General features: G+C 40.0%; 1 protein-coding gene across 1 annotated transcript; it reads right to left on the bottom strand.

The window, feature by feature from the left end:
- Positions 1-663: 663 nt before the first annotated feature.
- LOC101525721 (flavin containing dimethylaniline monoxygenase 3) lies at positions 664-17,561 on the bottom strand. The gene is made up of 8 exons (XM_058660968.1): positions 17,402-17,561; positions 12,936-13,124; positions 9,071-9,233; positions 8,694-8,836; positions 6,780-6,979; positions 3,892-4,247; positions 1,802-1,874; positions 664-1,082 (listed from the first exon to the last, which is right to left on the bottom strand). The coding sequence occupies exons 1-8, from the start codon at positions 17,531-17,533 to the stop codon at positions 743-745; spliced, it is 1,596 nt and encodes a 531-aa protein (XP_058516951.1). The 5' UTR covers positions 17,534-17,561; the 3' UTR covers positions 664-742.
- Positions 17,562-26,319: the final 8,758 nt, after the last annotated feature.

The following is a 26,319-nucleotide window of genomic DNA, read 5'->3' as shown; positions in this document are numbered from 1 at the left end:
CATGGCCCGGAGCATGCTGCAAATAGCAACATCTGAAACGGAAGGCTGAATTCCTCCCTTGACCTTCAAGTAGTATGCGGAGGTTGCCTGAGGGTATAATTTTCTAATTGTTCTGCTGCACTTGATCTTTGATTGTATCTGAAGGATGTACTTCCAACATTGTTTCAGAAGACAAGCAATCACATCAAAATGGTATAGAATCCAATCGAAGAACAAAAACTTGCCATTTTGAGTGTGAAGTGTTAGTGGAACCTAAAGCTATGATTAATATCCTCTTAGATAATGGCTCACACATGAGCTTTTTTTTAAAAGATTTATTTATTTTTCTGAAAGAGTCGCAGGAGAGAAGGAGAGACAAATATAATGAGTGACCTTGTGATCAATGCCTCAGATGGCGACAGCAAAGGGACTGAGCCAGGACAAGGGCAGGAGCTTACAGCTTATGCCAGGTATCCCACGTGACTGGTAGGGGCCCAAGCATACCACACATTCTGCTGCAAATACAAGGTGCTGAATCTACATTGGAGCAGCTGGACCACAAACCAATGCCCAGATAAGAGGATGGCTTTACAGGTAGCAATTCTACATGGACTTAGATTAAAATCTAGCAATAATGATTTTAGTGATTAATGCTCTGAAGAGGAAAGTAGGAGGAGTGAGTATCTTAATGCCAAAATAGCAGAGTTTCGGCTGGTATTCATGTGGAACATTCAGGAATCCTACAGAAAATGATGCATACTGTTTAGAACACAAGGAAAATAGCAATTAATAATATACACACAGTAAGGAGCTTGAGCCAGTGTGGAAACAAAGAAGGTTTCTGAAGATGTCCAACAGCTCGTGTCTTCATGGGTTTCAGCGACCGGTCCCACTGTGTCAGGATGGCGTTTCTGGCCCCTGGCCATTTCCCGGGACCCACCAGCCTAAACTGGTAAGGGCTGCAAGGACCAAAGAAAACTTCCAGAGCCAATCTGGGATCTGTGAGGAATAGCCATGGAATGCTGGGTTTCACCCCGATGAAGGAGGCCAGTTCGTCCATGTAAGTTATGTAATCTGTCTGTATCGTCTCGCTTTGGCCAAACCTAGAGATGAGAGAGGAAGCACCGCTCTGAATGTCCAAGGTCTGTGCCAATACGAGAACAGGGAACACGTCACGTCTTCTCTATCTTTCGCAGTCATTGATCTCTTGTGTTAGCAAGGGGAATGCCATTGGCCTGTCCTTTGTAGTTCTGCCAGCTTGAAAGGACATTGCATGCCTAATTACATATGGGTAAACTGACTCTTGCTTAAATGAAATTTCTATTTTGTGCCCACAATCTAAGTTGTAACAGAGCCAGAAGTGGATCCCATTCTAATGACTTAGTTGGGGATTACTTAAGACTGTCACAGTCTTTTTTTAAAAATTTATTTATTTTTGTTGGAAAGGCCAATGTACAGAGAGAAGGAGAAGCAGAGAGAAAGATCTTCCATCTGCTGGCTCATTTCCCAAGTGGCTGCAATAGCCAGACCTAAACCAATCTGAAGCCAGGAGCCAGGAGCTTATTCTGGGTCTCCCACACGGATTCAGGGTTCCAAGGCTTTGGGCCTTTGTTGACTACTTTCCCAGGTCACAAATGGAGCAGGGAGGAAAGTGGAACAGCCAGGACACGAACCAGCACCCACATGGGATCCTGGTGAATGCAAGATGAGAATTTAGCTACTAGGCTATAACACTGGCCCAAGACTATAGCAATCTTAAGCACTGACAAAATCTGTCTTAGGTCTAGATATTCTAGACTCCCAATATCATAAATAAATTTACCATTTCAGCTTTGTCCCCATTTTCTCTTCTATGTCACTCATCATGTCTTTCACAGAAGGTAAAGTACAAGTTCCTGAGAAACAGGGAAATATATGATAATGATTAAATGAGTCTGTCTTAGGGCTAGCCTACAATTTTTCCTTTGTAATAATTGTGAACCACATTGATATTTCCAGGTTTTTTTTAAATCACTTTCCTCTAAGACAAATTTTACTAAGAGGAACTGAGATAATCATTTTGGGACAAGAATCCCGTGTATTCTCAGAATTAATACTTGCAATAATAATTCAAAACAATTGTCTGAACAGTTTCATAAACCAGTTAACATTTACTATGTTGTAAGAACTTTCAGTCATATTTGTACAAAATTGAGCAACAAACAAATACAAATGAATTGTTTCTTTTCTTAAAATTTAACAGGAAAACTTCACAGGAAACAGTCTTGGAATTTTCAGCTGGTGAGTTATTTAATTTTGAAGGCCCAAGTATCTCTGTAGAGGGCAAACCATTCTTGAATGTTATTTAGAACAGAGACTATTCACCAATCACTAGAGGGCTCCCAGGAAACTAGATCTGATTTGTGGATGTCCTAGGATCTCAGGGTCACATTGGTTTATTGAGTTCTTGAAACACAGAAAAAAAATGTATAGTTTTATGCCCAGAGCTACTTCAAATTTATGATGATTTGTTTGAGAAATGAGATTTTTATTGAAGTCATTTTGAATGAGATTAGAACTCCCAGGCATCATGACTGTTCATGGGCTACAGTGACTGTCAATTCCTCATTCTTGCAATCCTGACAGCTATGGTCATGCGATGCCTTTTGTTGGTATCGATCTTAAACCATCTAATCTGTCTTGTCTTTGGGTGGAAGAAATTGTTCTGTTGCTCAGCTGCTACCTCCATTTAGTTTCTTGTAAATTGTTTCTCTGAGCCTTTGCATTGCACATCAGTTTCTGTTAACTACCTTGTTTGTTTCTTTCCGATTCCAAGTTAAAACTTTCTTCCTCACTGAGAACACAGGTCACCCCTTGGCCTTAATGAAGGTCTCTCTAGGCCTGCACTCCAAGTGAAAGTCTGAATGGAACATTGTGCCATGATCTTCCTGGCTGCTGCCTTACTGAACTTCACTGCCCAGTAACATGCCACTGTCTGGGTGGGAAGAGTTAGAGGAAGAGCAGGGAGATCACTAACGTGCAAGCCACCAATGATGAGGATGGCAGACTGCTGGAGCCAGGTGGCCAGGACACATGTGGCAACTTCTATATTACTGTGTAAAAGAAGAGTCATTAAGTCCCAGTAGGTTAGGTTATGAAGCAAGCCAGAGAAATGGCTTCAAATGGAAGTAAGCCTGCCAAGATTCCCACACCCAGGAGTTTTGTAACTCTAGGTTCAACTAGAGTTTGCATGCTCAAATTTGACATCTCTGATTGCTATTTAATAATGCAGTTGTCACCTGTATCTGTTTACAAGTGCATTCAAACCTTACTGTGAATCTAATTCCAAAGCCTTTCGCTGGGAAAGACAGCTCAACTCCCTTGTCTACTCCAATCAAGTTAATAAAGCTTATTGTTTCTTTCCCTTTTTTGAAACTATTTAGATGTCAATGTTTGTATGTCTTTGAGATTGGCCCTCTACTACTCCTACCTGTTTTCTCTAATAAAATTCTCCTTGTCTTTAATTAATAAACATCAATGACATTCCTATGAAAATATTTTCTGACTGTGTATATTTAAAGTTAACTGGGTAGTAGCCTTTAAAAACCATGTAATTTTATTGAGTTTTAAGACCATAATTTTATAGCTTATATGCATCATGATCTCTGCTCTTAAGTCACATGAATGACTTTAGGAAATTATCTGCTTTAAGGAGCTGGAAGTCATGAAAATGTCTTCTAAAGTATCTTGTTCTATAGCATGTTGGCAATGCATTGTAGTATATTGTAATTTGTTTATAAAATATAGCCCCTGAACATATACAATTATGGATTATACTGATAATATACTGGATGAGAAATTATATTTAGCATAGCAGTTTTCACAAAGCTCCAAAGGCTTTCTCATGGACCCATCTCTGCCCCATCCACTTACCCTTTATGACCTTGGCTGCCCAGCGGGCCTGCAGGTCAGTTGTGGGGATGGTAGCACCTAAAGACTGGACAAGGCCAATCACTGCCAAGGTTGACTTCTCCAGTAGAGGCGGAAAGATGCCTTTAAACAAGGTGACCTTGTTATTTGCACTTTTGATGACCGAATCATCAAGGAAGGGGTAGGCATAACCATAGCCTGTTGCAAAGATGACAGAATCAATGGCTTCAAACACAGTGCCATCCTCAAAGATGGCTGAGGTCTCTGTGAATTCCTTCACGTTGGGCTTGATGGACACAGTTCCACACAGAATGCGAGCTGGGAGCTCATCATTGAACACAGGCTCTTTCCTCAGAGTTCTGTATGAAGAAATAGGGACATCCTTAGAACGACAACATTTTCCATTGTTTCCTTGGTTCTCACACAAAGTGGCTGGGAAAGAAGGATCTACCCAATCTGAACCCAATCAATAGAGCCCATGCACAGACCTGATACGAAGGGAACAATGTGCTCTTTTCTGTTTTCTCTGATGGATCTATCTTCAACGTCAAGTTCTCCATTAAAACTTCTCTTAGGAAAAATTATGTGGGTAGTGTATCTGAGTATCTGATTTTTTTCTTGGCTGCCTGTTACTTATGAGGTTTGATTAGGATTAGATTAAGATGTGTTAATTTTTTGTGTATCATATTTTCTCATCTGAAATAGCAATAACATTTTTGCCTTTCTTAGAAAATCACTGAATGACACAAATACTACAAAGAATTCATGTACATGATGCCATAGATATTAACTTCTAGGCTTAATAACAGGCTACGCCAAACTACTCACTGCTATATAAAGAATATCAAATAGGAGGAATAATATCTGTGGCGAAGTTTCAGGGAAGCTACCACAGAGCGATGAAATACAAAGTTGCATACAGGCCAAGATACAAGTCAGGTGAAGGAGGAAAAATACAGAAATTTCAAGAGGAGGGCCTGGTGTCACTGGTAGAAAGCTAAGAAGGAAGAAGTCTGATTGTCATTCAGTCGCATCCCTAGTGCGTGCAAGTAAACATGTCTCATAACATACAAACCCCAACATCATCTGGATATTTTTATGTTTATGCTTTCACCTCTTGGTGCTCTCCCCTTAAATTCCTCCCCCCAGAAACAGACTCATATGCTTGTTTGTTCATTATGCCAGAGACGATGCGCTCAGTCTTCCCGGGAATACCCTTCCTGAGATGGTCTCATGGCTCATTTCCACATACCCCTCAGAGCTGTGGTTCAAAGTTCCTGACATGCAGCTCGGCATTGTGTCATAGCAGGAAAAGCCACCCCTGTAATACTGGCATTCCACATGGACACTGGTTAGTGTGCTGCCTGCTCCACTTCAGACCCAGTTTCCTACCAATAGTCTGGGGAGGCAGCAGAGAAAGCTCCGAGTGCTTGATTCCTTGCAATTTACATAAAAGACTCAGAAGAACCTCCTGATTCTGGCTTCAGCCATGCTGCAGCACTGGCCAATGTGACCATCTGGGTGAACCCGCGGATGATTATTTGTCTTTGTAACTCTGACTTTCACATAAATAAATCAAAATAAAATTAGAGTTCCCTTTTATATGAAGTATAGTCTGAGGACTTTATTAAAATCATCCTAATGACACTTGCTGTCTTAGTTGCCTGTTGTACTTTTTCTCTCCAGATCTTTCTATAATCCATTTCCTACTACATAGACTACAGATTATAAATCAAAAACAGGTTTTGCCTGTATCCTCAAATCTGCTGTATCCTCAAATCTTAATCAGAACCTGGGACATAATAAAACTTTAACAAATATTTATTAGTGTTATGTTTTTAATCTGAGTGTTTCAGCCTCTGTCAAAATTATTATTATTACTAATTGTCTGAGCTGGAGAATGAAGATGCACACATTGTGACAAAGGTTCAGTGAGAAGGCTCCGTTAAGAGGTGAATGAGGAGAGAGCTCAGCGGGGAACGTTTTTCTGTCTTGCAAACTTAACTTTTAAGACATTACAGCAAGTAGCCAAGGGTTATAGAATCAGCAAATCTGAGCTAATTTTAAAGGTCACTTCTACTTCCTGGTGGTGGGACTTTGGCAAAGTTACCAACTGCGTCAAACTTTGCTTTTTCACACAAGCAAGGATAATGGAACATACTTCATAGATGATGTGCGAATAAAATGATGCATCAAAGCCTTAACAGAGTCTTGCCAAAATGCTGACAAGTATTAAGTGCTGAAACCCGGTTAATTATTATCATTGTTACTCTGAGAACAAATTCTCAAGACATTATGTAACATTTCAGCTGTGCAAATGCAGCAAGGAGGATTGCGAAACAGGAAATTGTTTCTGGTTATGTTCAGCTCTTTATTTTCTGATTTGTGAGATGTGACTGTTTTACGAGTATATTGATTTGTGTTTTTTTAATTAAATTTATTCATTAATTACATTGTGTTGTAATTACATAGAATCTGGGATTCTCCCCCACCCTCTCCCCATGGTGGGTTCCTCCACCTTGTTGCATAACCATAGTTCAAGTTCAGTTGAAATTCCCTCTTTGCAAGTATATGCCAAGCATAGAGTCCAACATCTTATAGTCCAGTCAAGTCCAACTACTTATTGGGTAGACCCTCTCTGGTCTGAGGGCAGAGACAGCAGAGTATCATCCCGGTCAAATAAAAGCACTAACATACCGTCTCCAACAATTAACATCATTATGGAATTAATTGACATGGTATTGAGCAGTCAACATGTTAAAAATAAATGTGATTTCTTAACCACTTTCGGTGACCCCCCGTTCACAGTTCAATTTTAGTTTATATACGATTTGTTATGTGGTTTCCCTGAAGTAAAAGTCAGCCGCCATATCACTTCAATTTTACCTTACCTATTTAAAGGCATCAGGCTATAATTCTCGTGCTTGAACCTTGCATTCATTTGCCTCGTGTACCACCAGTCAGAGATGGCTGTTGGTAAGCTGTTCTTCAGGAAGGTTTGAAATCGTGTGATGAACACCATGTCCCAGGGATAGCCATCATCCCAGACACGACTCATGACCCATGAGCCACTTCTGGAGCTGATGGTGACCTTCAAAACACCAATCCAACCATTAAAATCGTGACCATTTTTAGTTGCTGTCGTGATTTGCTCTCTGGATCTCCCTTTAGGGACACATTTATGACCCTGACTCCCGAGTCGGGCAATAGAAGACATCCCTCAGTGGCGAGCCCTCGTAGGGAGCTGCTTTGGCTGAAGGCAGAGGCCGGCAATTAGCAGCTATGACAACTGGAGAAGGGATTCCTGACTGGGTTTCTGAGTAGTTACCCCTGAAGAATCTTTTAGAGCTAATAGGTAACATTTGTCCATACTCCTTAACCTGCCATAACACACAACAGGTCCTGTATCATCGCTTCTCCTTTACCCTACAACTTCTCTTCACATCTTTATTTTCTAAACTCAATGAGATTTATCTTAGTTCCTGTTGAGGCACCAAGTTTTTTCATGCTTTGAGATTTCTGCCTCGCGAGCCCTTCGGATGCTGTGTCTCATCTCTTCTAGTTCTTCAGCTTCAATGTCACTAACTCAAAAGAAGATCATCCGTATAAGCCACTGTTATACTTTTTCTGGCACTTTTCATAATTATAAATTAGACATTTATTTACTAATTTAATTCATTTTTTTCTGCACTAGATTCTGAGTCCTATAATGGAAGACTGTCTTTTTTGTTCACGACTCTCTAGCATCAAAAGCAGGGCCTGGTGCATTAGACACTCTCAACAATAATCGTAGGATGGTTGTGTGTGGGGGTGACTGTGTACACAGTTCTATATCTACATTGATTCCCAAACAGATGTTATTCTTTTACTATTGGGAAGCTGGAAACCAGAAGCATCCAAGGGCTTGCCCAAGAGTTTCAGTGTCATAACCTTAATGTTCAATCCATTTGTTAGGCATCAAATAGCCTTAAGAAGACAACTGCTAAAGTTCTGTCTTTCCTATTAAGCTATGTAAAATTCAGTATGGGAGGAGAGGGTTATAGAGAGGTTTCAAAACAAATCCCAAAAAAGAGATATGCTTCCAACTTCTCGTGTTACACAACACAAAAAAATATCTTATATACTGCTTAAAGAACTTAAGCAGAAGAACTGGCAGGCTCAAAGCGTAAAGAAAAGATAATGCCAGTTTCTTGATTTGATTTGCTTATTCTGTACACATGTGTTGAAATATTGCACTTTATCCCACACAATGTACTCATGGTATACAGTAATCAAAAATTAAAATGAAAAACCTCACTTGTACCATAAGAAAGCTGAACTATATAACATACCACTTTAACACTTGGAGTTGTTGCACATTTTGTTAAACTTCTGCTTGGGGTGGCTGCATCCCATCTGGGAGCTCTAGTTTGAGTCCTGCTTCTGATACAGCTGCCTGCCAGCATACACGGGAATGCAGGCAATGATGACCCAAGTACTTGGATTCCTGACTCCTGTGTGGAATTGCCGAATGGAGTGCCTTCCTCCTGGCCTCTATTCACCCAGGTTACGGTGGACATTTAGGAAGAGAACTAGCGGATGGAAGATCCCTTCCTCCCCGTCACTGTCTTTCCTCCTTTCCCTTGTCACTCTGCCACATAGATACACATCTTGAAATATACAGAAGGAAAATGAATGAACCCATCAAAAGGAAAAGGAAAAAGGGGCTTTCTCCTCCCTCCATATAATTTCCTCTCATATATTTTAAATATTAATAGTCATTTCTATCCCTTCAGAAAGCCCCTGCCTTATCTGAGATGTCATACCTTTTCAACTGTGTGGCTCAGTTCTGTGGCAATATCGCAGCCAGAGTTCCCCAAGCCAACCACCAGAACACGCTTCCCCTTGAATATTCCTGGTTCCTTATAGTCCCTGCTGTGGAAGCATTTGCCTTTAAAATTCTTTAGTCCTAAATGAAAAAGATAATTAGTTTGACTTAAATTAGAGAAAAAAACTTTGCTTTAATTGAAATGATCTGAGGTTGATGTAATTAACAATGGATTTTTTTTCATACTGTAAATCTATTTTATATTACAGAAGTATGTTTTAATTTAGCACGTTCCTACTTTTATTGTTAAAAATGTGGTCACAAAGACATTGACCTTGGCAGAGATATAGAAAGCAGCCTAAATTTCAGTCTTACCTGGAAAGGAGTCTTTGGGTAGATTGGGATATACGTGGTGTCCAGAACAAATCATTACAGCATCAAAAACTGCTGACTCCTTTCTACCATCCCTTTCGGTGGTAACACACCATTGGCCAGTCTTAGAGAAGTCAGGATGTTTGTTTATGCTGGATACAAGTGTCTACAAGAAACGGAGAAAGGAAGTTGCCTTTTCTATGTTAAGGCGTAGATTTGTGAAAACAATGTGAAAAGAAAACTTTGAAGGTATTAGCTTGGGAAACATACTTAACTCATTATTTAAGCACATCTTAAAAATTTGAAATTCCCTCAGAATATAACCAGATGGCACGTGTGTTTTGCTCCTGTGTGGATTCTTGTTTTGCCCAGTATTTTCTGCAGTAGCCAGTGGGGCTCCTGTGTCATGACACTGATTTCAACTGTGGTTTACATGTAGTGCGTATCATGTACAGGAATAGTCTGTTGACGCATAGCTTTTATAATTACTCCTTCAGCTATTTGACCTTGTAATAGTTTTACGATCTTTAAAAAAAATACAATGTGGATTTACAATGAAAGGCATGGTGTTTCCTCAAACTTTAGCATGTTTAAGAATCATCTAGAAAGCTTCCTACACTACAGATTCCTGGACAATGTTTCTTAATATTCTGTTATGCCTCAAGGTCTGCTCTGGCATTAGCTGTTCCTAAGCCTTTATGAAGGGGCTGGCTTGATGGCGTACTGGGTTAAGGTCCTGCTTTCTATGCTGACTTTCCATATTGCTAATAGTTAACTTAGGACCTTGCCACCCATGCAGAGATAAGGTTGGAATTCCTGGTTCTCAGCTTTGGCCTGTTCCACATCTGGCTGGAATGGCCAGGAGCCAGGAGCTTCTTCCAGGTCTCCCACCAGGGAGCAGGGTGCCAAGACTTTGGGCCGCCCTCGACTGCTTTTCCAGGCCACAAGCAGGGAGCTGGATGGGAAGTGGACTGCTGGGACATGAATTGGCACCTAAATGAGATTCTGGCCTGTAAAAGGTGAGGACTTTAACCGCTAGGCTACTGTATAGGCCCATGTTTCTTAAATTTTTAAAGATTGTTACAAAGAAGCAATAACATGAGGGATATCTTGCTTGAGATTTAAAGGGAGTGATTCTGACTTCTTTCTGCTTAACACAGCATTATAGAGTTGCTTTATAATATGCACAACACATAAAATTAAAATATTTCTAGTTGCCACACCAAAGAGTGAATAACAACAACAACAAAAAAAGAGGGAGAAATTTGGCCCAATAATGAAGACATGGGGACCCCACCTGTCATAAACAAGTGCCTGGATTTGAGTCCTGCCTCTGCTCTATGTTTATGTAGAAATCTTATATTGTTTCTTGCTAACGTTGACCTTGGGAGCCCAGGGGTGATGAATCAGACACCTCGGTCCCTGGTACTCATGTAGAAACCTGGAATAGCTCCCTCCTTCCAATTTGAGAGCTGACCCAGGCCTGAGTGGTTACCAACGACTGGGGAATGCAGTGGCAGGAGGGAGCTCCTTCTGTCTCTGTTTTTCTTTCCAACAAGCAATTTTCAATTGAAAAAATACACTTTAATTAGCACAATGCATCTATTAGAGGCTCAATGTGTAATCAAAAAGGAATTAATGTAATTTGATGGAATGTTTTTATGATAATTTAATAAATGTTTGCTTTATCTAATAAAAAAAAAGGAATTAATGATAGAGCTGTTTTACATTTTTTTCAGAACCATACACTGAAACCAATGTGTATTGTATATCTATAGCACTTTGCAATTTTGTAGCTAAGTGGCAATTAGCTTCCATTGTGTAGATTCAAAATAATGTTCATGTACATTTTTGATAGGTCAAGAGAATCCCTTTGTAGATTTGGTTTGATGAGAGCTTTCTTTTTTAATTCCTTCAAGCATAAATGGATGCTGAATTTCAGTAAATACCTTTCCCAAATTTGTGAAATTGGGAGTGATTTTCAGAACTGGTACCGTGCTGCAGTATGGGCCTCTGCCTGTGGCGTCCCAACTGCTCCACTTCCGATGCAGCCGCTGTTGTGGCCTAGGAAGGCAGCAGCCGAAGTTACAAGTCACTGGGCCTGTGCCCAAAGACCACATGGGACACCCTGAGGAAGCTGCTGCCTCCTGGCTTCAGATCAGGGACTGGCTCAGCTCTGGCCTTTGTGACCATTTGGGGTATAAGCTGGAGGGTGTGTGTGTGTGTGTCCTCTCCACAGCTCTGCCTTTCAAATAAAAATAAACCTTTAAAAGTGAGTTAATTCTTTAAATACTGATTTGCTTCCTGTAACAAGTTTATGTTGCAATATATGTTTATATATTATTGTAATGAAATAATCTAAGGAATGCCTCACTTCAATAAGAGTAGTAAACATTTCGTAATATTCGATTAGATCAACTTTGGAGGAATTTTTGTATTGTTGTTGTGAATATCAGATGTATGGCCACTTATGACATTTGTAAGTCTCCACTAATGGCTTAAAATAACAAGAATTAAACACCTGTATGTTTAGTGTTTTAATTCCTGAGAGGAACTGGTTTACAATTTCCCATTTCATGTAAGCCTGTCTGCTTTGTATAAAGGTTATGATATTATAGAGCCGTTATGCAAACCATACAAAAGAGGGCACAAATTATGGAAGTGATTTCTTCACTGCAAATTTGTAAATGATCACTTATTAAGCTACATGGTTATTTTTATGGATGACTTTTAACCTCCTGGATAAAAAAATTATAAATTAACAAAAAAACAGTCAAGCTTTTTACTTCTTGAGTTTTGACTTTTTTTTCTTTTTAAAGTATCAAAGTGGCATTTGGCAATACCTTTACATCATTCTTTTAAAGAACTTAAAGAATTTATTTTATTTATGTGAAATGCAAAGTGACAGAGAGAGGGAGAAACTGTGAAAGATCTTCCATTTTCTCTTTTACTTCCCAAATCGTTGCAATGGCAGGGCCTTCATTAGGCTGGAGGCAGGAGCTTGTAATCTCCGGCTTTTTCATGTAGGTGGTGGGCATCTCCTAACTTAGCCTCTTATGGAGTGCTTTCCCAGGCACATTAGCAGGGAGCTGGACCCAAAGTGGAGCAGCTGGGATTCAATCTGTCATTCCAATACGGGATGCTAGCTTTTCAGGTGGCAGCTTAACCCACTATGCCACAGGGCTAGTCCCTACATAATTCCTTGTTGGTAAATTTAAAGTTTTTAGTGTATCTTTTTTGTCTAATTTTTGCTTCTCCATATTTTTAATTTTTGCCTTAGTGCATTTTATCTGAAACTAATATCTTTCTGTTGTTCTTAAAAAGAAATAAATGAATATGATAAATGAAATAAACGAACTATCACTTCTGTTAGCACACTTTGTTCTCTTTTTAATTAATTTCTTTTCTAATTCCCTTCATTTTGTATTCTGTGGGTTTACACTGATTTTTGTCACAAAGTTTTAAAGCTTCCAATTAACGGCTTTTCATTTTCTAATACAGGAATTTAAGTTTATATTCTCACCAAAGCATAACTCTCTGCTTTTTGCAAATATTAATGCACAAAATGTGAATTATTATTCAAGTTTAAATAAAAATGCACTGACATTTCTTCTTTTACTCATACATAATTTAGAAGAATTTTAAACCTGAAGATTCATCAATTTTTTTTAACCTTAGTTATTGATACTAAACAAATTGTCAAGTTTTGTGAAGTTCCTATCATATGCCTGAGGAGAGGGAATATTCTCCAAATACATTATCACCAAGTAAGAAAGGGACAATGAAAACACCAAATTAGCATACAGGAAAACTAGACATGAACTTGTCCATCATGATGCCGAAAGTAAACTTGTCAATACTATCTGACCTTAAACTGTATGTATTTCAGAAGGTTTTTTTCTCTGGCAAACGCAGTGATATATTCTTGCAGCTTGCTGTTGTGCATAAAGTTGGGGAAGTCATCGGGGTATGGGAAGTCTGGAAAGCACATCATCTCTTTGGAGGAGTTGGTGAAGACCGACTGGTAGATGCTGGCTCTGCCATCCTCGGCATGCTCCTGTGAATGGAGAGTTACACATGGAAGAGGATTGTCAAGTGAGGATATTGACATTTGGGAGCCAGTGCCAAACAAGTGAATTGGCTTTGACCCATAGCTGAGTTTTGTAAGACGGCTAGGATCCCACACAAATTAACATCCGTGAGATAGTTGATGGTAATAGCAAAAGTTTATCAAGGGAACCCAGAAAATGGAAGGGGAGCAATCTTGAATTTCATTATGCTGTTTTAGAAATATGTAGTTCCGATTGTTTTATTTTCTAAACATCTACATAGGGTGACAGATAATTCCCAAGATTCAAATTTGTTTGATCTCAGCAAGTCAACTTATGAATATGACTGTATGATGGCCAATTTATAAAAACAAATAATGATAGATTGTTGCAATTGTTTATGGTATATCTATGTGTTCACATTTACATGTTTAGTCTTTTAAAATTCTTTGGAATTTCTACAATGCATAAAACAATGTGTGAACTTTCAATACATCTTGTAGAATTTATATGCTTTGCATGTGTTTTGAGTATCTGCATAAGTCACAAAATTTTACCTTTCAGAAATATAGGAATATTAATTTTGTGAACAATGCTGAAAAAGTCTTAGAGAAGATATTAGGTGAGGAAGGAATGATGCTTTTGTTGAGTTTAGAAATGTTGATAAATATGATAAGTATAAGGAAAACTCAAAATGTTAAATAACAGATTACCATGTAGGCTGAAACAAAAAATTCAAAGAAAGTTGTTTTTTTTTTTTTAAAAATGAAGAATTTACTATCCAGAAAAGAAGACTCTGTCATTGAAACTCCAGGCCAAAGTCCATGCAGTTTACTCATTTACTGTTTGCAGAATTCCTGAAGAGCACAGTTGGAGTGGGGAAAATTCACATAGACCTGTAGCCTGGTTATAAACTAACTCATTTTCTCTGTAACCAGAGAGTCAGGGAAACAAACCACTTTTTTACTTCAGGTCAGGATTAGAGCAAAAGAATGAAATGGGTATAGGACATGCATGGAAACCAGCACAAAAACTTAATCTGTATGCATCTTTTATATTGTCACACTTAACTAGCCATATTTAGATTTCTCAGAAGAAAGAATAAGTTGAGAGAAGATAAAAAGCTAACATTAATGGGCAGAATAAGAAAATACAAAATTAGCATAATGTTGAAGCTAATTAGAGTTTAAATAGTTTTTCTGAAACATGATTACAGGTCATGTTGTGAATACTAGATGTATTGCCATGGATGACATAAGTCTCCACTAATGACTTAAAATAACAAGAATTAATTTTCTCATCATCCTGAAGGGCAGTATTTGGAGATTGGTATTGCTGGGCCCCAAAACAAGCTGTCCGGAGGCTCTATTTCTCTTCAGAAATTCTGGAAGAGGATCCATTTATTGACTTCCAGCTTATGATGGATAGCAGAAATCCTTAGCTTTATCAGCATGTCCACAACACCTGCATCTCTTGGTGTGTGACTGGCTTATCCATCTTCATAGCTATAGTACAGTATCTTCTAATCTGTATCTGTTTTTCTTGTTGTAATATTTATTTGAGAAATAGAGAGATGGACAACATTCATGCATGAGTCACTCCCCAAATGCCTTGACACATGTCCTTCAATAGGGTTGAAACCAAGAGCCAAGAATTCAAACCAGTTCTCCATAACGATGTCAGGGACCATCACCTTTGCCTCCCAACATCTGCAGGCCAGGAGCCAGAATCCAAAGTTTATGACCCACATAGGATTCAGGTACTCTGATAACAAGGCACTGACCTCCTGAGTGCTGTTTTAACCACTGGACCAAATGCTTGCCCATCCTTCCAGCATTGTCTCTGTTCAGTCTTTCCCCTCTTCCTTCCTATATGGTTAAAAAATAGATCATTTTGCTCCTACCCAGATAATCCAGGCGATCTCTCCATATACAATTTAAAATTGAGTGTGGCTCCAAATATCCTTTTTCTTTAGAAGGTAACATTAATATTTTTTTTAAAAAGTTGGCTATACTATGGGGTAGAATTATTTAATTGGGATATAAAATGGTTGAATTATTCAATTACTTAGCCCACCTCAGTTCACCCACTGGCACCCCAAAAATCATATCTCTCCCATATGCAACATATTCACCTGATTCCAGTATCCCTGAACTTTCAACCTATAGCTGCTTACACTAAGTCATAACTGTCATTTATATGTCATTAGTTCAAAAATCCCACATAGCATCATTTAAATGATCAAAGACAGGTGAAACAAGCTCCTGCGTATGATCCACTATGAATTCAGGAAACTAAAAGAAAAGTTATCTTCTTCTAAAATACAATCGTTGGGGAAGACGTGAAACAGTGTGTGAAGCCACCATTAGTACACTCATGTTCCATATTTTACTGCCTGATATGTGAATCAAGCCCCAATTTCACTTGTGATCCATGTGCTTGCTCATGTACACCCTGAAGGCAGCAAATGATGGTTCAAGTACATGGGAGACCTGGATGAGATTCTTGGTGCATGACCAATCTTGAAGGTTGCAGGCTATTTAGACAAATGAATGAGCTACTGGATGATTTCTCCACTTATCAAATAGAAATAAGTAAACCTAAAAAATAAAATAGGTTAGTGGAAAAAACATAGAGCAAGAGCTCAGTACATTCTCACTCTAGAAGAGAAAAACGGATGAAAAAAAGGAATTGTAACCATTATGAAATCCAACATCACAACTTCTATAGGTTTTAAGACCTGCAGATAATCTCATGCCCGCATGAGATCCTGCTCTCTGTGTTACACTTTCTTTTTCTTGAAAGTTGGTGCACATTTTCATTTTCAGTTCAGTTTTGTTAGGCTGTGATGTCAGGTTCAAATTTAATGTCTTCCTTATGCAGCAAGAACGGCAACACTCTGTTTCTGGCTGCATTCCTCTGAATCAGCAAGCCAGCAGGTGCTTCGTGTTCAACAGTATTTTCTAGCAGCATTTTGAGCAAGAGACTTTCATCAAAGTCCCTGCGTAGAAGACTAACTGGGCTAATAGCCCCTGGTGAATTGGCACCCCAAAACTTACATAGGGTGGCTGAGAATTCAGATTGGAGAGAACAGCAAGCTTAAATTGGGATTATTGTCACCACAATTTACCAGCTGTATAATTTTTTCTTCACCTTCAGATGAATTTTTAAGAGGGAAACAATATATCTAGCCGATAAGAATGCGATAAAGGTTGGATTTTGTTTGAAATACCGAAAATATTCCCTACAACAGTCCTGCGCAGCATCTGGGTGCTCCAGTGGGGCCCTGTCAGTACTCCGGCAATGTCGTAGGCTCCACAGCATTTTGCAAGGTTCTGGGTGTGTTCAAGAGTTCATGATAGGGGCTTGGCAGCGTGGCCTAGTGGCTAAGGTCCTCGCCTTGATCCCATATGGCTGCTGGTTCTAATCCCGGCAGCTCCACTTCCTCTCTGTCTCTCCTCCTCTCAGTATATCTGACTTTGTAATAAAAATAAAATAAATCTTAAAAAAAAAAAGAGTTCATGATAACCTACAAATTATCTGTATGACTAAGAATAAAGCCTCATGCTGTTAGCAGAATTTGAAAAGCTATCATAAACACTATTTCATTTACTACTCAGATCCTTTTAACCCACACATACAATGATACAGGCTTTCTCATTTGAGGTGAAGACAGTGGCTTAGAAGACTTAAGAAAGGACTTAGTTGGAGGAGAGAAAGGAGACCAATAGGACAGGTCTTCTGGATGTGAGGACGCTGGTGTAGTATTGTTGAGCAGGACAGGAAGTTCTTCATTGAACGTGCGCATGCATATTCGCCAGGAGAGTTGTGGGCAACAAAGCATCTGAGCATCCTGTGCTTGGTTCCTTATGCAGCTGCTCTGTCACGTGGCTTCACAAGAACAAAGCCAGCAACTGGAACTTGAAAATCTGTGATTTGAATCGCCAAGATACATGTGCTAACATTATCAAAACAGTAGTAAGACATGTTCGGTGAGTAAACTGGATCACTGTTACATAAACCAAATCAATATTTGGCCACAGTTTTACCTCAGCAATTGCTCTTATTAAGGAATGACTGATGAGAACTTCCAAGGTAGTCCGATGTTTCATTTATTTCAGACTTGCAAGGAAGCTGCTTCCCAGTTTGCTCCAATATTGCATTTCATGGAGTCAGTCCCAGCACAGCTTATAATCGCCATGGTGATGGCTTTGTAAGGCTGTGCCCTGTCTTCCCATCTCAGCCCACTTCACACTCCTGTATGTTGCGGTGACACCACACTTACCGAAAATTTCCACAGTCCCCCGATATCATCACTCATCTCAAAGCAGGTGGGCTCCAGCCCCTCTTCCAGACAGCTCCTGATGGAGGCCAGGCCACTGACACCAGCTCCAATGACGGCCACCTTCTTCCCCATGGTCACCTGCACGCAGGCCCAGAGAACATTCCAGCAATGATACTACTGAAATTCAGTTCTTTCTTTCTTTATTCTGGCTTAGTGAGACACTTTCTTCTCTTTTTCTAAGAAAATGCTATTAAAACATGTTGTAACTCCTTTGAGTAATCTGACTAGTTTTTTCATTTCTCTCTAATTTCTAAGAGGAATATTTATTCCCCCGCCAAAAAAAAAAACACTTTGTTTTTCTTAAATTCTCCAAAATTAAGAGATGGATGATGCACTGAGTAGGTGCACTCAGGCACGCTTTGGCCTTCTGTCTGTCATCTCTACACAGAGAAGATAACGTAGGTCACAACTAAAACACATTGAACCCTCCACCATTCACAGAAAGTTTGCATATGAAGAGACAAATAGATGTGTGTATGTGTAAACATATGTAAAAAATCTGCTGTCTTCGTTATACTTGGAGTGAAACTTGATGAGAAACAAGGTCTGCAGAGGTCTACATTTAATATGCTAGAGGGTCAATCCCTTTTCTCTTCCCAATAAGTTTCAGTTTCTCAATTGAGAAGTTATTCCATACAGAAGAAATACGTATTCCCACTCATGTCTATTCCCTCCAACATCCATTCTCATTCAAGAAAATTTGCTTTTTAACCTTTTCCTTTTCCTGACCTTATCTTTAGGCTCTAATACCAATTTACCTTTTTTTTTTTTTGGTTGTTTTCAGGCAAAAATTATATAACCGTTCAAATAGAGTTGAATATATGAACTACAATCCATGGTTCTCAAACACAAAACACATCAAAAACAAAAACAAAAACAAAAACAAAGACAAAAACAAACAAACAAAAAAAGAAACAGCATACATCAAAACCAAACCTGTCTGAATGTTATCCCCACTGCTGACAAACTACAGTACGCTCTTTGATTTACTAAACGCCCCTTCCTATTTCTTAGCCCTCACAATGTCATCCTCCCCCCACCGCCCCAACAACCTTTTCTTTGCCTTCCTTGCTTCTGAATGGCGAGGTCCTGTGTCAGTCCTCTGTGTAGTTTGAAGAAGAAAAGTTTTCAGGGAAGTCCTACTGCAGGCAGCGCTGGGAGGAGTGGCACTTAAAGAGGTGGTCATATTTGGTCCTCTGGTAACTGAGCACAGCCTCCAATCCCTGCCGTGGGTGTGACAACGGACTCAGTGTCTCCCAGTCCCTGTTTCCCTTTAGTTGCTATCTAAGGTTACACATATGGACCCTTGGCTGGGACTGAGGCCGCTTACAGATGGTGCCGATTTTCTAGTTCATTATATTGTTTGTTATTTTTAACTTTAGCTTGTGGGGAGATCATGGTAGCACTCCAAATATCGGAGACAATTATTTACTTAATGGAGATAATCCGGCAGCAAAAAAAATGTCCTCTTCCTGTTCTCACTCAGCATGTCCTCTTTTTGACCTTTGTGGTCAAAGGACTTTGTTGCTCAAATTTGTATTTTTCTTATTTCTGAGGGCAGAAAAAATCAAATTGCGGAAGCTGACATAAAAGTATTGCAGTACTACGTAAAAGTATTTTGGCAGTAAGACTAAATAAACTGCAAAAAATTCCAGGTCTTTCAACTTCTAAGTATTTTTCCTTTATTGACCGTATTCCCATATCACTTCAAATTATGACACGTTGGTCACGGTATCCATTTAGCAGCATCGTTAACCAGCCAGTACTTCGCATGAAGTGGGAGAAGACGAATTCTTGTGGAATTGCTTTTGTTATGTGTTTTGGATGGTAATCTGTGTCTTTAAAGTACAGTAGAGACCACAGAGACTGAATCACTGTCAGTTTCATATCATTGGTTGAGGCAGTTAAACTTCACAGGTTTTAGTTTGTTTGTTAAGTGGGTATACTACATTGCTATTGCCTGTCTTGTTAGAGCATTAACACACACACACACACACACACTTGTATACATGCATATAAAAGGCTTGGCACGGAACTAGCAATCAGTGAATGGTTACTGAATGATTATTTTTGTTTGTTTGTTTGCTTTAAGTCATAGATTGATGCAATTTACTAGGGCTGCAATCCGGACATTATTGTATCTTTCCTCATTTTCTACAAGAGCTCTTGTTAAGTTTTTGATACCGAACAAGCTGTAATGCAAAGAAAGAAAATAGTGTGAATATCTTACTCAGAAGCAAGGCATTCATCCTAGGATGCACAGGACATACCCAGTTCCACCCTGGTTTCTGATGTCTAGGAAATAACACACTTGTTATTTCTGCCCTTTATTGTGGAAAGATCCAGTCAATGGTGCAGACATGTATCAACCCCTGCCTGGCTTTTTGGGTGCTGCAGCTTTCTGCCACATGTCCCTTTAACCTGCAGAATCTTCAATGCCCAGACCCAGATTATACACAAAGCCTCTTTTGGCTTCTCTGCTTGCTTGTCTTCTATTCATAACTCGTTTATGTGGCTTCCATTTTTTTACCTATAGGAGAAAGCTAGAAAAAGTTCAGAGTGTGGCACCCCGAAGCTAAGGTCCTGAAGAACCCTAAGCTTACTTCGTAATTCCTGGTTAGATTACTTACTCATTACTTCTGAGTATTCTAGATCCAATGGTTAGGAGGATCCAGGCAGTGGTTAGCATGCAGATGGATCAGTGAAGGAGCTGGCAATGTAGATTTTCATTTCTCTTGTCCTGCACAGCCCCCAGCACTGTGCAGATGAGTTGCTTACACCAGAATAAAAAGACACGCTCGTTTTGTATATGTGGAGAGGGCTTTGGGACATCGGGTCCAAAGGTAATCCTTGGAATGGGAGCTGACAAACCTTTTCTACAAAGGATCTGAGAGTTTGAAGTTGAGGCTTTGCTAACCACTCAGTTTATGGCAGCTACTCAACTCTGTCATTTTAGCTAGAGATAGCCACACACAAACGTGAACCAATGGGCACAGCTGGGTCTAATAAAACTGCTATAGAGATATTGACATGTCAGTTTCATATCACTTTCAATGTTATGAAAAATTGCTCTTTGTCTTGGCCTTTCCCCATCCATTTGAAAGTGTAATGCCACTGTTGACTTGCAAGTCACACAAAAACAACTGGGGGGGTGTGGTGTGATAGCCTAGCAGCTAAATTCTCACCTTGCATGCTCTGAGATCCCACAGAGGTGCCAATTTGTACGCTGGTGTCCTCACTTCCCATCCAGCTCCCTTCCCGTGGCCTGGGAAAGCAATAGAGGATGGCCCAAAGCCTTGGGACCCTGCACTCTCACGAGAGACCCAGAAGAAGCTCCTGGCTTAGCTCCTACCATTGTGGCCACTTGGGGAGTGAAGTAGTGGATGGAAGACCTTTTTCTCTTGTTCTCTCTGTATATCTGCCTTTCCAATAAAAAACAAATACATCTTAAAAAAAAAAAACACCTGGTGTTAAACTTTGCCAAGGCCTTACTCCTAGTTTGGAACAATCGTATCATTTAAGTAAATCATTGATGAAAAACAAATATCATGGGGCTTCTGTGAGGCGATCTTATCAATAAGTTTCAACGTAATAACGTGAAGATGTGATTTTAAGAACTTTCACAGATCATCCAAATTGGAAACTTACAAATTCTGTGTATGTCTGTGATGGATCGCCCCCTAGTGGGTGTAAGTGTTCACCACATTCCTGCTTAACTCGATTGAGAGGTGAAGTTCTCCTTTACTTACAGCTCACACACAGAAATCCTGAATTACAGCAGGCCTCAACTGTGGCTGTGAACGACGTAAAGTGAGGTTATCTAACGGTGCTAAAAGCCTAACAGGAGTGGGTGATTGGCTGCTGACTTTGTCCTAGTCCAGTCAGGGCTGTTATAGGCATTTCTGAAGTCAACCAATAGAAATAAGATCTCTCAGATAGAAATTCAACAAAATAAAAGCAAATATAAATCAAACAAGTGTTTAGCTGACAAGTGGGAGTTCAAGTCTCCTTGTTGCACACGTTCACTTCAGCATCAGCCAAATCCCAGAGGGCAACATGAGCCTAACTCCCAAAGAAGCCATTGATTTCCAAAACTGAATATTCCTTTTTAGACATGCGTGAATTCAGAGAAGGCATGTTTCAGATCCGAGTCACGATTTGTTGTTGAAGAGAAAATAGCTTCTGCTATTTCTATGTGGTAACAGAAAAAAAGGACAGATACCCAGATTGCCCTGAGGAAGAGGGAAGGTGTCTTTTACCTTGCACTTGGTCAAAATGCATGTTGAATTGCAAGATGTCAAAACTATAGAAGGATTCTACTTAAGGTCTCAGGACATTGTATGAATCAATGCAGATCGACATAGGAAATCCCCCCAAAGAAACATAAATCCAAAATGCAGTAGTGGGACTCCAAACGGGAGAAAAAGGTTTGGAGATTTAAAAAAAAAAAAAAAAAAGGAACACAGAAAGATATAACAAGCAGAGGGAGACAGTCAGGTGAACTGATACTACCAAGCAAAGCATCTTCATGTTGCTCTCATCAGTAAACTTGTGTGTGGTACTTGTTCTGGCAGAAGAGATGCCAAGAACATTGCCAACAGTCTAAGCATATTTGGAAAAGGTAATAGACCCAAATATGTAATAGAAACATATCATGGAAGCCAAGTATCTAAACGCATTAAAGCAAATGCAATTAGAAATCCGAAGAGAGCTTTGTTTTACAGTTCATTCAAACTTGCGGTGAACTTTTCAAAAAAAAAAAATAAAGGCAGAAAAGTATTGAATATTACACAAGTAATTGACTCTCTTTAAATTAGTCTTTTATTCAGTTATCTTTCTGAAAAATTTAATTTAGGAAGTGTGCTCATAAAACATACATTCCATTTGGGTCATCTTAGGGTGAATTATTAAAGACTGTCTTACCAGCCAAAAAGAAATAGCTGATGTCAACACCAGTTTTGCCTTGAGTAATAGTTAATTTTAAGCTCATTTGTTGATAATTGACCAGAGTGAAAGAATAAACCCAAAGGCAATGCAAAAATATGTTACGATAGCTAAAGCCAAATCTAGAACAAATGAAAACAGATACAACTTGATAAGAAACGCTTTTCCCCAAAGAAAGGTCAAGTCCATTGGCAAGTGGTGTGCACACATATCCATTTTATATGCAGCAATCTGTCCTAACCGACGACCTCTGAAATATCTTTGCCCAGATTGTGCAACTCCGTGTCCACGTGATGTCAACGTGACAGAATGTGTTAAATCTGTATGCAGTTTTCCTGTTGAGTGGTGCTGTGTCCCTCCGCGTGGATGATGGTTCTAGAGTGCCTTGCAGTAAAACAGCATCTAAAGCAGATGCTTTGCAAAAAGTGCAGGCTGGATTGGTTACTTGGCCTGGGAATGCTTATGTCTTCCTGCAAATCAACATTGACACTAATGTCTACACTGCTTAGATGTCACGCCTAAGTGAGCATTTTCAAACTGCTGCACCAGACAAGCCCCTTCATTCAGTCACTAACTCTTGTACTTCCAGAGCAAACATGGGCTTTTTCCTCTCAAGCTTTATTGAGAAGTTGCTACTAATAATATTGCTTTTGAAGGTGATGAAATGTGATGTTCTGATACAGGTTTAAATCATGAAAGATTACTACCATCAAATTAATGAACACATCAGAAACCTCACATGATCAGTAATACCACATGATTATTGTGGTGAAAACACTTAAGATGTACTCTTCTAGCAAATTTCAAATGTTTAACACTTTATAATTATCACCTATAATCATCATCATTGTACTTCTATCACAAAGTAATTCAGATTGAGTAATTTGTAAACAAGAGAAATTTATTCACTGTGGTTATGGATGCCCAGATATACAAAAGCCAGGGTGTCTGGTGAAGGCCTGTTGCTGTAACCATCACTGGCGAGGTGCCACCTCAGAGCAAAAGGGTGAGGAACAGTCAACCGCCCCAGCGAGCCTTCTCCAGCTCTTTCTGCAGGAAATGATTCCTTGATGCAGGAGAAGCTCTGATGGTCTCAACACCTTCTACAAAGCCCCAGCTCTTAAAAATATTGCACTGGGGAGTCAGTTTCAGACACATGTTGAAGGGAACACATACCTTCAAGTCAAGAGCACTTGTTCTGTCAATCACCTTGAAAGTCTTAATTTATTCTAACAACCACTTCAAAGTCTCACTGAATTTGTTGTGAATAATTTCTGTATCTACTATACCCTTGAGAAATGCTAATTTTTTTCTATTTGCTATTTCTTGAAAGCCTTACCAATGCAGCGTTAAATCTGTGATTCTGAGGTGAAATAAAAAATATGCCATTGTAAAAATTTAAAAAAAAATACAAAAAGGAAGGAGGATGGTGGGTGGGGAACATGGGCAGGAGGGAATGTAGGGTGGAAAGTACCACTAAGGTCCTAAGTCAGTATTGTTCACTCTGTGTAAGCAAAGGAAAGAAAAGAAAAAGAGAGGAGAGGAGAGGAGAAGGAAGAGGAGAAGGGAGGAGAGAGGAGGAGAGGAAAGGAGGGGAGGGGAGGAGAGGGGAGGGGAGGGGAGGGAAGAGGAGAGGGGAGGAGAGGAAGGGAGGGGAGGGGAGGAGAGGGCAGGGGAGGGGAGGAGAGGAGAGGAGAGGGGAGGGGAGGAGAGGAAGGGAGGGGAGGGGAGGGGAGGAGCAGAAATTCATTTTTAATTGGAAAGGCAAGTTTGCAGAGGAAAGCGAAGACAGAGAGAAAGCCCTGCAGTGCACTGGCCCACTCTCCAGTTGGTCACAATGTCCAGAGCTGAGCTGATCTGAAGCCAGGAGCCTCCTCTGGGGTCTCACATTTGGGTGCAGGGTCCTCTACTGCTCTCCCAGGCCACAAACAGAGAGCTAGATGGGAAATGGAGCAGCCAGGACATGAACCAGCACCCATATGGAATCCCGGCACTTGCAAGGTGAGGATTTAACTACTGAGCCATCACTCCTGGCCCAGTGCTGTCTTTCTAAAATGGATTGGTGAGACACAGGATAAATACTCCAGAAAGGAGCAATGTAAGAGAAGAAAGGAGTAGTGGGACCCAACTTCCCAAAGCTCATGTCCACTAATAACAATTTGAAAAATATGTTTACTTTTACCTAATTTAATAAATATTTGTTTATTTGCAAATCAGAATAACAGAGAGAGAAGAGAGAGGGGTGGGGAAGATCTTTCATCTGATGTTTCACTCTCCAGATGGCCACAAAAGCCAGAATTGAACCAGATCAAATCCAGGGACCAACAGCGTCATCTGCATCTTCAACATGGGGGTGGAATAGGGTTGGAGGTAGGGGCAGAGGTGGGGCAGGGATCAAGACATTTGGGCCATCTTCATTTGCCTTTCCTGGTTTGCCATCTGAATTTGGACCACCAGTGCAACAGCCATGCAATGAGTCAGTGCGCAGGAGACCGGTTTACCTAATCCACCACAGTTGCATTTCCTACTTTTACTTGTTTGAAAGCAAAAGGGGACAGAGACTTCTCTCATCTTCTGGGGTTTACTTCCCAAATTCCTGCAACATCCAGAGATGTGCCAAACAAAACTAGGAGTACAGAACCCAACCTGGGTACTCCTCATTGAGTGGCAGAGACACAAATAATTAGGCCATAATTGGATGCATCCCAAGGTCTGTATTACCAAGAAGCTGAACAAGAACTGGAATCCGGCTACTTCAAATCATATGCAATGTGGGCATCTCAAGAAGCATATTTTAAAGTCAAAGATACAGAGAAAGAGCTCTTTCCTCGACTGATTCACTCTCCATATGGCTGCAGTGGCCAAAGATGGGCCAGGCCAGCCAAAGCTAGGAGTGTCTTCTGTGTCTCAAATATGAATGGCTGGGACCCAACCTCTTGGACCATTCTGTGCAACATTTCCCAGGCTACTAGCAAGGAGTTGGAAGTAGAGCAGCCAAGACAGGGACCAGCATAGGGAAGGCAGGTGGTACCACCCTTGGCTCCTTTACCACAAAGCAACCCCACAGAGGCGTCTTAACTGCTACCCAAAAGGTCCATTCCTAGATACATGGATTTTTAACTGTTCCTGTCTCAGCAACTCTCTTGCATAGACATCTTCTACGTGTCATAGGGAAACTGTCTTCCCACTCTGCCCCATCCTGTAATACAACTGTGGCAATATTGTGCTCAAATCATGCATCTGGAAATGCTCCATCTAAAAAAAAAAAGATTTATTCTAATTTGAAATGTGTATTTTACATATAGAGAAGGTGTTCCATCTACTGGTTCACTTTCCAAATGGCTATAGCACCCAGAGGTGAGCTGAGCTGAAGGCAGGAGCCAGGATCTTCTTCTGGGTCTCCCACATGGGTGCGGGGACCCAAGGACATGGATCATCTTCTGTTGCTTTTCCAGGACATAAGCAGTTAGTTCAGAAGTGAAACAACAGCCATAAAATGAGATGGTACCCAAATGGGATACCAGTGCCATAAGGGAGAGGATTAGCCTGCTGCTGCACTGCCCATGGAAATGCTTAATTTCATCCTTGTTTCCCAGTACAGTGGTATACATAAAGTGAACATTGTTTATAAATAGATGGTTTCTACTTACCATAACATTACTAATAAACTTAATGAAGTTCATTTCCCCCACATACCATACACATGCTGGGGATATGGAAATGTCTAAATCCAATCTTGAGGACTGACCAATACTTGACTCATAATACTGTTTTCTCCGTAGACTCTTCCGTTCCCAGATTTCTAGAAAGAAGTGATGCCCAGGCCTTAAGTCCAAAGACTGTGTAAACTGTCTGGATTATTTTTTCTTAAAACAGATCCAAATGATTCTAATATGAAACACGGACTTCTTTCA

This window comes from Ochotona princeps, chromosome 2 (assembly GCF_030435755.1).
Source record: "Ochotona princeps isolate mOchPri1 chromosome 2, mOchPri1.hap1, whole genome shotgun sequence".
NCBI classification, from domain to species: domain Eukaryota; kingdom Metazoa; phylum Chordata; class Mammalia; order Lagomorpha; family Ochotonidae; genus Ochotona; species Ochotona princeps.
This window is presented reverse-complemented; position numbering and strand designations above follow the sequence as displayed.

What these genes read in the sequence shown, in the direction of transcription:
- LOC101525721 (XM_058660968.1), bottom strand. Translation starts at nt 17,533, where the DNA reads ATGGGGAAGAAGGTGGCCGTCATTGGAGCTGGTGTCAGTGGCCTGGCC. An exon ending in TGAAATACATACAGTTTAAG is followed by an intron (nt 9,234 to 12,935) that starts GTCAGATAGTAT and finishes CGTTTCTTGTAG; the next exon opens with ACACTTGTATCCAGCATAAA. An exon ending in GGCAGCCAAGGTCATAAAGG is followed by an intron (nt 1,875 to 3,891) that starts GTAAGTGGATGG and finishes CCTGTTTCTCAG; the next exon opens with GAACTTGTACTTTACCTTCT.